The sequence below is a fragment of the Heptranchias perlo genome, chromosome 21 (genome assembly GCF_035084215.1).
Source record: "Heptranchias perlo isolate sHepPer1 chromosome 21, sHepPer1.hap1, whole genome shotgun sequence".
NCBI classification, from domain to species: domain Eukaryota; kingdom Metazoa; phylum Chordata; class Chondrichthyes; order Hexanchiformes; family Hexanchidae; genus Heptranchias; species Heptranchias perlo.
The window spans coordinates 6,552,820-6,564,825 of record NC_090345.1 but is presented as its reverse complement, the minus strand read 5'-3'; the positions used below and the strand labels follow the sequence as shown (position 1 = coordinate 6,564,825).

At 48.6% G+C, this 12,006-nt stretch overlaps 1 protein-coding gene across 1 annotated transcript in view; it reads left to right on the top strand.

Moving 5' to 3' along the window:
• Window positions 1-10,445, top strand: part of sfrp5 (secreted frizzled-related protein 5) — a 95,606-nt gene extending 85,161 nt beyond the window's left edge. The window contains exon 3 of the mRNA XM_068002691.1: window positions 9,054-10,445. Coding sequence (XP_067858792.1) covers window positions 9,054-9,379 — 326 coding nt within the window. The 3' untranslated portion in view covers window positions 9,380-10,445. The remainder of the gene's footprint in view (window positions 1-9,053) is intronic.
• The last annotated feature ends 1,561 nt before the right edge of the window (window positions 10,446-12,006 follow it).

The following is a 12,006-nucleotide window of genomic DNA, read 5'->3' as shown; positions in this document are numbered from 1 at the left end:
CCGAGGCCCCATTCTGCCCTCTCAGGTGGGTGTAAAAGATCCTATGGCACTATTTCGAAGAAGAGCAGGGGAGTTCTCCCCGGTGTCCTGGCCCAATATTTATCCCTCGACCAACATCAGATTATCTGGTCATTGTCTCATTGCTGTTTGTGGGATCTTGCTGTCCGTAAATTGGCTGCTACGTTTCCTACATTGGCTGTAAACCACTTTGGGATGTCCCAAGGACCTGGAAAGTGCTGTATAAATGCATATAGTTCCTTCTTTTACCCTCCCAGGATATTATATGACTACTGGCGGGAAGTGAGTGTCTGAATCGTGATGCATCATGGGACGAGGTAGATGGACCAGTTGGTCTCCTCCTGTCTCTTCCATACACCCCAGGGCACTCCCTGGCATCTGCTTTAAAAGACGAGGATTTTCCCGTGTCCATTTAAGAGTTAAATTTCCGCTGTTGCACCACACGAATCCAGATTGGGGGTGGGGGGCACAACAGGAAGATAGTGCCCATCTCCTCTCCTCCCCCTTCCCTCCCCTTCCCCTCCACCCCCTCCCCTCGCCTCCTTCTCCCCTCCCCTCTCCTCCCCTCCCTCCCCTCCCCTCTCCCTCCTCCCCTCCCCCTCCTCCCCTTTCCTCCCCTCCTTCTCCCCTCCCCTCCTCCCCCTCCCCTTTCCTTCCCTCCTTCTCCCCTCCCCCTCTCCTCCCCTCTCCTCCCCCTCCCCTTTCCTTCCCTCCTTCTCCCCTCACCTCACCTCCCGCCCCCATTTGATTGTCCCGTTAAAACTAAAAAGTGGGAAATTGCCCCTTTCATTGTTTTTCCACTGGCCTATTTTCCAGTTGGCAGACCAGTCAAAACAATGTCTTTAAGACCTGCTGCTTGTTTGACTTAAGCAGCAATGTTAGGTTGTAGTTTTTTAAAATATTTATGTGGAAAATAAAGCAAAAACAGAGCAATGGCTGTGGAGAGAGTGCGGGTTCCTCTGAGATCAGCTGTTGTGGCTGCGTTAGATGTTAGAGGGCCCAGAATTACTGCAGTGATGATGCGAGGGCCATTTACAAGGGCGTCAGCTGTGCCTCAGAGTCAGAGGGTCATGGGTTCAAGTCTAACTCCAATGGTCATAATCCAGGCTGACACGCCCAGCGCAGCACTGAGGGAGTGCCGCTCTGTCAGAGTGTGCCATCTTTCAGATGGGATGTTAAACCGAGGCCCCGTCTGCTCTCTCAGGTGGATGTAAAAGATCCCATGGCACTATTTCAAAGAAGAGCAGGGGCGTTCTCTCCGGTGTCTTAGCCAATATTTATCCCTCAATCAACACCAATATCTCATTGCTGTTTGTGGGATCTTGCTGTGCGCAAACTTGCTGCCATGTTTCCTACATTACAACAGTGACTGTACTTCATTGGCTGTAAAGCCCTTTGGGACGTCCTGAGGTCGCGAAAGAGCACATTGGGAGCAAAAATTAAGCGGGTGTTAAAAAAACAGGTGCATTGCCCTCCGCACGTGATATTCCACTCGGCGGTCCCAGCTGGCTCATCTCCGAGCGAGAATCAGGGCTCAGTAAAATCTCCCTCCACGTTTACCATCCGCCCACACCGGCTCCGTTCCATCGGGGTGAACTTTGATCCCATAACGCCCAGTGCAAACTGAGAAGGGGGCTGGGGTTTATATAGCGTCTTTCACAATCTCGGGATGTCCCAAGGCATGCTGAGGCGGGGGGCTCGTGAATCTATGCCAACTGGGGTCCCAATTCCTGAAACTACGCCTTTGTAAGTGTCAGCTCCAGTGGGCCGTGTCTCCATCCCTCAGACACAGGATCTGATTTCTCTGCAAGAGATTTGAAAGTGAAACAAGATCGTTGCTCTCGTGTGGAAAGGACGTGACAAGTGAAGGGCCTCGTGTGAGTCTGTGCCGACAGATGGCCCATTGAATGAAAGCTCCATGGTCAACCCTTTAACGTGGAGCTTGATGCTTCTACCATTAGGATGGTACAAGCTACCAAATTCCAATTGCTGCTTTGCAATCATTAAATCCTGGAATCATACAGCACAGGAGGCCATTCGGTCCATCGTGCCAGTGCCAGCTCTTTGAAAGAGCTATCCAATCAGTCCCACTCCCCTGCTCTTTCCCCTTAGCCCTGCAAATTTCTCCTTTTCAGCAACAACTTGCATTTATATAGCACCTATAACGTAGTAAAATGTCCCAAGGTACTTTTGAAAGTTACTATTGAATCTGCTTCCACCACCCTTTCAGGCAGCGCATTCCAGATCAGAACAACTTGCTGTGTGAAAAAAATTCTCGTCATTTCCCCCATAGATTTTTTGCCAACTATATATAAATCTGTGCCCTCTGGTTACTGACCTTCCTGCCAGTGGAAACAGTTTCTCCCTATCTACCCTATCAAAACCCCTCATACTTTTGAACACCTCCATTAAATCTCCCCGTAACTTTCTCTGCTCTAAGGAGAACAATCCCAGCTTCTTCAGTCTCTCCACATAACTGAAGTCCCTCATCCCTGGTACCGTTCTAGTAAATCTCCTCTGCACCCTCTCTAAGGCCTTGATATCCTTCCTAAAGTGCGGTGCCCAGCATTGGACACAATACTCTATCTGAGGCCTAACCAGTGATTTATAAAGTTTCAGCATAACTTCCTTGCTTTTCCACTCTATGCATCTGTTTAGAAAGCCCAAGATCCTGTATGCTTTTTTTTAAACAACCTTCTCAACTTGTCCTGCCACCTTCAAACATTTGTGTACATACACGCCCAGGTCTCTCTGTTCCTATTACAAATCAATGTAATTGCACCAGAATCACCTCAGTCTTTGCCAGTCTCCTGAGCTCAGCAAATCAGCTTGAAGGAATCTTGTTCCTGTTTTCAAACTCCTCCATGACTTCCCTCCACTCTGCCTGACTGATCTTCTTCAGCCATAAGTCCAGGCCCAGCTCAGACCTTCTGACAGATCTCCAGCCATCTCCCCACATTACAACAGTGACCACACTTCAAAAGTACTTCACCGGCTGTAATGTGTTTTGGGCCATCCTGAGATTCTGAGAGGCGCCATATAAATGCAAGTTCTTTCTTTCTTATTTCTATATGTCCCAGTGTATACCATTTAGCTGTACGCAGGATTGGGAAATCACGGGCTGTGTACAGTCGGATTGGGGAATCACGGGCTGTGTACAGTCGGATTGGGGAATAACGGGCTGTGTACAGTCGGATTGGGGAATCACGGGCTGTGTACAGTCGGATTGGGGAATCACGGGCTGTGTACAGTCGGATTGGGGAATCACGGGCTGTGTACAATAGGATTGGGGAATCACGGGCTGTGTACAGTCGGATTGGGGAATCACGGGCTGTGTACATTCGGAATGGGGAATTACGGGCTGTGTACAGTCGGAATGGGGAATTACGGGCTGTGTACAGTCGGATTGGGGAATCACGGGCTGTGTACAGTCGGATTGGGGAATCACGGGCTGTGTACAGTCAGATTGGGGAACTACAGGCTGTGTACAATAGGATTGGGGAATCACGGGCTGTGTACAGTCGGATTGGGGAATCACGGGCTGTGTACAGTCGGATTGGGGAATCACGGGCTGTGTACAGTCGGATTGGGGAATCACGGGCTGTGTACAGTCGGATTGGGGAATCACGGGCTGTGTACAGTCGGATTGGGGAATCACGGGCTGTGTACAGTCGGATTGGGGAATCACGGGCTGTGTACAGTCGGAATGGGGAATTACGGGCTGTGTACAGTCGGAATGGGGAATTACGGGCTGTGTACAGTCGGATTGGGGAATCACGGGCTGTGTACAGTCGGATTGGGGAATCACGGGCTGTGTACAGTCGGATTGGGGAACTACAGGCTGTGTACAATAGGATTGGGGAATCACGGGCTCTGTACAGTCGGATTGGGGAATCACGGGCTCTGTACAGTCGGATTGGGGAATCACGGGCTCTGTACAGTCGGATTGGGGAATCACGGGCTGTGTACAGTCGGATTGGGGAATCACGGGCTGTGTACAGTCGGATTGGGGAATCACGGGCTGTGTACAGTCGGATTGGGGAATCACGGGCTGTGTACAGTCGGATTGGGGAATCACGGGCTGTGTACAGTCGGATTGGGGAATTACGGCTGTACGGCTGCAATTTTCCAATAAATGCTCCCTGTGAGCACCACTCCCACTGGGAGCTCGCAGTCAGTGAATCAGTGAATCTGTGGTACAACTTGTTGCCTGAGCACAGAAATTTGCACAAAGTCTGGGAGGCAGTGATCACGCTGTGTTCAGAATGGTGATAAATCATTTGCCACGACAAATGATACAAGCTTCGTCTGTTCAAACTGACTCCGATGCCCATTTGAAACAGTGGATTTAACATTAGCACAGTAAGAGGTTGATTCTGTTCTGGGGATTTGTCCATTGTAAGCACATTCACCATAAGTGGGGCCAATATTGTTCTTGGATAACAAGTCGTTAGTAACTCCAGTTAGTAATTAATGGAAAGTGTTTTGAGGTGTTAGAAAGATATACTTTGGAAATGATAAGGAAGTGGTTTGATTCGGGTCTGGGTCCACTGTGAGCTGACCTCGGCCTGTTTCCAGGCCACATTGTGGGGAGAAACCTTCCTCTGTCTGCTGGTTTTAAGGATCATAAGTGAAATGAGTTTGGCGCAGACTCCAGCTAGTTTCTAATTTTTTTTTATTCGTTCATGGGATGTGGGCGCCGCTGGCGAGGCCGGCATTTATTGCCCATCCCTAATTGCCCTTGAGAAGGTGGTGGTGAGCCGCCTTCTTGAACCGCTGCAGTCCGTGTGGTGAAGGTTCTCCCACAGTGCTGTTAGGAAGGGAGTTCCAGGATTTTGACCCAGCGACGATGAAGGAACGGCGATATATTTCCAAGTCGGGATGGTGTGTGACTTGGAGGGGAACGTGCAGGTGGTGTTGTTCCTGCTGCCATGTGCCTGCTTCCCTTGTCCTTCTAGGTGGTGGAGGTCACGGGTTTGGGAGGTGCTGTTGAAGAAGCCTTGGCGAGTTGCTGCAGTGCATCCTGTGGATGGTACACACTGCAGCCACAGTGTGCCGGTGGTGAAGGGAGTGAATGTTTAGGGTGGTGGATGGGATGCCAATTAAGCAGGCTGCTTTGTCCTGGATGGTGTCGAGCTTCTTGAGTGTTGTTGGAGCTGCACTCATCCAGGCAAGTGGAGAGTATTCCATCACACTCCTGACTTGTGCCTTGTAGATGGTGGAAAGACTTTGGGGAGTCAGGAGGTGAGTCACTCACCGCAGAATACCCAGCCTCTGACCTGCTCTTGTAACCACAGAATTTATGTGGTTGGTCCAGTTAAGTTTCTGGTCAATGGTGACCCCCAGGGTGTTGATGGTGGGGGATTCGGCAATGGTAATGCCGTTGAATGTCAAGGGGAGGTGGTTAGACTCTCTCTTGTTGGAGATGGCCATTGCCTGGCACTTGTGTGGCGCAAATGTTACTTGCCACTTATCAGCCCAAGCTCGGATGTTGTCCAGGTCTTGCTGCATGCGGGCTCGGACTGCTTCATTATCTGAGGGGTTGCGAATGGAACTGAACACTGTGCAATCATCAGTGAACATCCCCACTTCTGACCTTATGATGGAGGGAAGGTCATTGATGAAGCAGCTGAAGATGGTTGGGCCTAGGACACTGCCCTGAGGAACTCCTGCAGCAATGTCCTGGGGCTGAGATGATTGGCCTCCAACAACCACTACCATCTTCCTTTGTGCTAGGTATAACTCCAGCCACTGGAGAGTTTTCCCCCTGATTCCCATTGACCTCAATTTTACTAGGGCTCCTTGGTGCCACACTCAGTCAAATGCTGCCTTGATGTCAAGGGCAGTCATTCTCACCTCACCTCTGGAGAGGAGCTCATTGAATTAGCTAATTTCCAAAGTATAAAACTGCCCATCATTCAGTGCTCTTAACAATCTGATGCAAAGTAAACATCTTGGGAGGATGAGGAAAAATTCATATTGTGCACGTGCGTGTGCACACAAACACACACTCAAACACAAACGCACATTCAAACACAAACACACACTCAAACTCAAACACAAACACACACATTCAAATACAAAAACACAAACACAAACACACACATTCAAATACAAACTCAAACACACACTTAAACACAAACACACAAACACAAACTCAAACACACACAAACACAAACCCAAACACACACAAATACAAAAATGCAAACTCAAACACACACTTAAACACAAACACACAAACAAACTCAAACACACACAAACACAAACTCAAACACACACATTCAAATACAAAAATACAAACTCAAACACACACTTAAACACAAACACACAAACTCAGCACACACTTAAACACAAACACACAAACACAAACACACACTCAAACTCAAACACAAACACACACACACTCAAACACACACATACTCAAACATACTCTCAAAGACCCACACACAGAGATATTGGGCATCATTTTAGCACCCGCTATCGGGTGTGTTCCTGGCAGGGGGGCTCCGAAAATCGGAGAATCCCGGAGCGGGACCGGAGCCCGGCTCCAACCCGCCCACTTCCGGGTTCCCCACTGACGCACCGGCGTGCGCGCGCAGCCCCCGCTGGTGGGAATCCCGCAGGCAATTAAAGCCAGCGGGATGCCACTTGAAGCTATTTATTTTGCTTGTTCAGGTCATTAACTGACCTGATTAAGGGATTATGTGAGGAGGGATGGGATTTTATAGAAAACTGGGACTGTTTCCCACACTGGGGGAAACACTCCCAGTTCAAATGGACGTGTTGCAGCTGTCAGCCTGTGGCAGCTGCAAAGGTCCATTTGACAGGTTGTGGGGGCAGACCCTCACTCATTGCAGGAGGCCACTCTGTCACTTGGGACAAAGTTTGGCCTCCACCACCCTCCTCCTGACAATCAAAGTCACCAACTTGCACACTTACCCCGGGGTCCAGAGACATGTACCTATCTTGCGGACCCCCTCAGATGTACATCTTCTGGATGGGGGCCGCCGTAGCTGCAGTCATGACCTCCTCGGAGGGCGAACAGCATCACCAGCCTCGCCATCCACGCCGTCCACCTCTGACACGTGGAGCTCCACAACAGAGTGCTGTGACACATCCACCTGTACAGCAGGAGGGAGGGCTACCGCAGAGAGAGATGCGTCGCAGAGGGCACTACCCTCGCCACAGGGTCCACAGACCGAGGCTCAGCTTCCTGGACCTCTCTGAGCAGCAGTGCACACGGAGGCTCAGACTCACTCGACATGCAGTCGTGGACATCTGCAGCCTCCTTCATGCCGAGCTGCTCCCGGTTGGCCCGAGCACCATCTTCTTACCTGTCGCTGTCAAAGTCACCACTGCCCTCAACAACTTCTCCTCTGCATCCTTCCAGGGTGCCACCGGGGACATCACCGACGTCTCTCAGCCGTCTGCACAAAAGAGCCCTGCAAATACACCTACACAATGGGTGGCATCAGTTGTGGGTCTTCATAGTGATCCTCAGGAAAGGGGATTATTGCACAAACCAGACAAGATTCGCAAAGACGTGGCAGTAGTGGTGCCAATATAATATGTAATGTGAGTTGGTCAGAAATTCAATATAAGTAACAACCATGACAAACCCTCAAACACCCTTGTGCATCCCCTTCATGCTCACGACACGTTTGCCTTACGCTGCCTACTGCACATATGTGATGCATGCCCTGTGGCTGCAGCACAGGTAGTGGCAGGTTGAGTGAGGCTGACCGTGAGAGAGATGCATGAGAGGGTGAGTATGAGATAGAGCCATGAGATTGTATGAGGATTGGGTTGAGTGGTAGTGGCGGGATAAGTACTGGTGAGGTGAGTAAGTGCAGGTAAGATGAGGATGAGGTTTGTGTGGGTATGAGGGGTGATGTGACAGAGTAGTGTTGGCAGTGCAGAAGGAGATGTGGGGTGGGGGCGGTGATGTGGCAGACAGAGTGTAGGGGAAAGAGTAAGTGTACTCACTGTGGCTGACCTACTGCGGTCATTGCAGCGCCTCCTGCACTGTATGCAGGTGGGCGATATGTTGGTGGTGCAGGTGACCTCCTCTGCCACCTCGAGCCAGGCCTTCTTGGTGGCAGAGGCAGGCCGCTTCCTCCCGCCCGCCGGGGGGAAGATCTCTGTCCTCCCCCTCCTCTTCACCCCATGTATTGATACCTGGAGTGAGGCATCATTAAACTGGGAGCAGCCTTCCCCCTGGGCTGCTCCATGCTGTAATTTTTTCTATTTGTTGCAGCATCTGTCAGTGGAGGACTGCCCCTTTAAATAGAGCTCCTCCAGCTGACAGATCTTACTGCGCATGCGCAGCCCGCCCGACACGCAGATCAGCAGTGGGGAACCCGGAAGACCCGGTAAGTGGATCCAATTGGGCTGCGATCGCGCGGGTGGCTGACTAATTTCATCGGGCGCGTTACCCACGCGCCCAATAGCCCCCCCCGCCGCGAACCCGCAGCCCTGGTAACATCGAGCCCATAAATACACACACTAAAATACAAACACACACTCAAAAGTGCCAGCCTAGATTTTGTGCTCAAGTCTCTGGAAGGGGATTTAAACCACTTGCTTATGACTCTGAGGCAAGAATGTATACCAACTGAGCCACAGTAGCTTTTCCATTCTGTTAACTATCCCAGATCATTTCTCAGATGCCCCTTTCCAGGCTGACAAGCCCAAGTATCTCTCTAGTCTTTCCCCATAACTCAGACTCTTTGCCACTAGGGGATCACCCTCGTGGCTTGTCTCTGCACTGCCTCCAGGGCTTGAATGCCTCCAGTGGGGAAAGTACCAGGCACTTGTGTAATTTTATTCAGGGTAAACGAATGTCTCCAAGAAAACAGAGGTGGGAATTGAAGGGAGAAAGAAAAGAGCGGAAATCTTACCATAAAAAACCAACGCAAGACCGGGTGACTAATTGTGGTGCAGCCTCTACATGTGGTAAATGATCCCAATTTAGTTGGGGGAAATAAACAGGACTGTGATTAATTCCTGTTCTTGATTTTTCTTTCTTATTGCAGCACTGAAGATGAAGATCAAAGAGATAAAGAGGGAGAAGGGAGACCGCAAAATCGTCTCTCAGAGGAAGAAGAAGGTGCTGAAGATGGGGCCTTTGAAAAAGAAGGACCTGAAGAAGTTGGTTCTGTTCATAAAAAATGGCGCAAGTTGCCCTTGCAACCAGCTGGACAACCCAAACAACAACTTTCTAATAATGGGCCGAAAGTGGGACAACCAGCTTCTCCTCACTGTCATCCACAAATGGGACAAGAAGAACAAGGATTTGCGCTACGCTGTGAAAATAATGAAAACCTATCAGTGTCCAACATATCATCACGTCTTTCAATGACCGCATTTGAGAAAGAAACTCATTTGGGAAGTAAACTGAGGCACACTCTCAAAAATTGCTTTTATAGTGTCCTTTTAAAAAAAAAATACACTCGCTTCTTCCAATATTGGATGACCTGTCCTTATATAATGATTCCTTATAATCTATCTTGTCTCAATAACCAGACGGAATAGAAAGTAAAAACGTGCTTTAAATGATGAAGATGATTTGACGAATTAATATTCAAGTACAAGATCAGAGGGCAAAAATAAGCCAATGCTTTTCTCTCTCTTTTTCTCTCTATCTCTTTCTCTCTTCTCCCTCTCCAAAAAATAATACCGCTTAGATAACCTGACATGAGGAAGATCGTTTGAGTTTCCATGACAGGGGCATGTGGGAACAAGGAAAAAAAATTATGGGATGTATAAGTGATGCTGGACACCATGAGTAGGACTGCTCCAGTGGACAACCAGTTCAGTGGATCTCCTACTGACTCAAAACAGAAAGAAAACTTGCTCCGACCAAGAGATTAATGTTGGCCTTCTCGATATGACACGGACTCCTTGGGTTAGGTGAGAATTGGGTTGAAGGAAAATGGACTAAGGCTTGATTGTAAATGAAATCAATTGGCAACACTGAGTTACCACGGTTTAGCTTGCTGTGTGACTAAAGAGAGTGGACACGCTATCTGGCATTATGGGTACAAGCGTTTTGTAGTAGTGTCATACACTTTAACGAGGATTGTTGACTATGCATTTATCGTCATGGCAATAATTGTCCTGGTCATCTACTGTGGATTAAATGTTTGTAAATGCTGAAACCACCAATGTGAAAAAAAGTAACCCTACTCCTAAGGCATGGTAACTATGGAGTGTTATTTTTCAATGTACACCTATATACAGCATCATGTATGTTAGAACTACCTACCAACAGTGATTATTTTGTTTCTTTTTAAAATATTATTTCAATTTGCAATTTTTTTTTAATGCCTGTTGACGGCACCTCGGATTTGAGCTGCCACTCGCTGGTTACCTTGGGCAAGAACCTGCTCACATTTAAATAATAAAAAGAAAGTAACCCAAATTAGCGCAATGGTATGTTCTAAATATCTCGTTCCGTGTTGCTGTTGCAATTGTCCCTTTTATTTAAAGGGACACTGTTAAAGTCAATGAGGTAGGAGGAGCAAGTCGCCAAGACTTCTTCGACAGCACCTCCCAAACCCGCGACCTCCACCATCTGTGATGGACAAGGTCAGCAGGTGCGTGGGAACACCGTCACCTCCAAATGACCCTCCGAGTCACGCACCTTCCTGACTTGGGCACATATATCGCCCGTTCCTTCATCATCGCTGGGTCAAAATCCTGGATTGTGGGAGCACCTTCACCACACAGACTGCAATGGTTCAAGAAGAAGGCCCACCACCTCCTTCTCAAGGACAACTAGGGATGGACAATAAATGCCGGCCTTGCCAGCGACGCCCACATCCCAAGAATGATTTTTTTTTTTAAATTGGGAGAGCCATTGGGTGTACAAGGCTCCAAGGAAACGCCATTGGGAAGGGGGTCTGGAGAAAGGGCACAGATTTGGCGTTACAAAAGAAGCAGGTTACCAAAATAGCAGAACAGACCTGATGGCTGAATGGCCTTCTCCTGTTCCAAAGTTTCATCCACAGACCAGTTCATGGACTCTGCACTGTTTAGTTCATCTCCAGCGGCAAAATTGTCTCTGACCCTCGAATGTAATCTAGAAAGCCTCAGAATCCATCCCCAAATCTCCTAAACAAATATCAGGGAAGAGTGAAAGATGTTTGCAAAAATCTACCAAGCAAGATAATGAAGGTACATACACCGGGGTTTACGACAGATGGATAGAAGCCACAATGGGATAGTTCATGAAGCAGAGGGATGGACTGCAATGGGCCCAATGGTCTATTCTCATCCCTGAATTCTGTTATGTTCCATTATTCAACCAGCTTTCCACGGATGACATTTCCTTGGTCCCAACAGTTTCACATTTTCACTTCAATAATGTCACTGGCAAGTATGTTCCCATTTTCTTTCCAGTGCAGTGACACGTTTTGGTATGAAGTTGTAATTATTATTGAGATGAAGGGCTTGGGGCCAAAGTGCAGGACACTGCTGAGGTTAAAAAGAATGAACTGCATTTATATAGCACCTTTCATGATGTCCCAAAACACCTCAAAGCCAATGAAATGCTTTTGAAGTGTAGTCACTGTTGTAATGTAGGGAAACACATCAGCCGATTTGCACACAGCAAGGCTCCACAAACAGCAATATGATAATGACCAGATCATCTGTTTTAGTGATGTTGGTTGAGGGATAAATATTGGCCGGGACACCAGGGAGAACTCCCCTGCTCATCTTTGAAATAATGCCATGGGATCTTTTACATCCACCTGAGAGGGCAGACGGGGCATCGGTTTAATGTCTCATCTGAAACACAGCATCTCCAACACTGCAGCGCTCCCTCAGTACTGCACTGGGAGTGTCAGCCTGGATTATGTGTTCAAGTCTCCACAGCGGGACTACAAGCCCAAAACCTTCTGACTCGGAGGTGAGAGTGCTACCCAGTGAACCACTGCTGACACACTTACGGTTAACACACGGTTACTGAAGGAGGTCCCGACA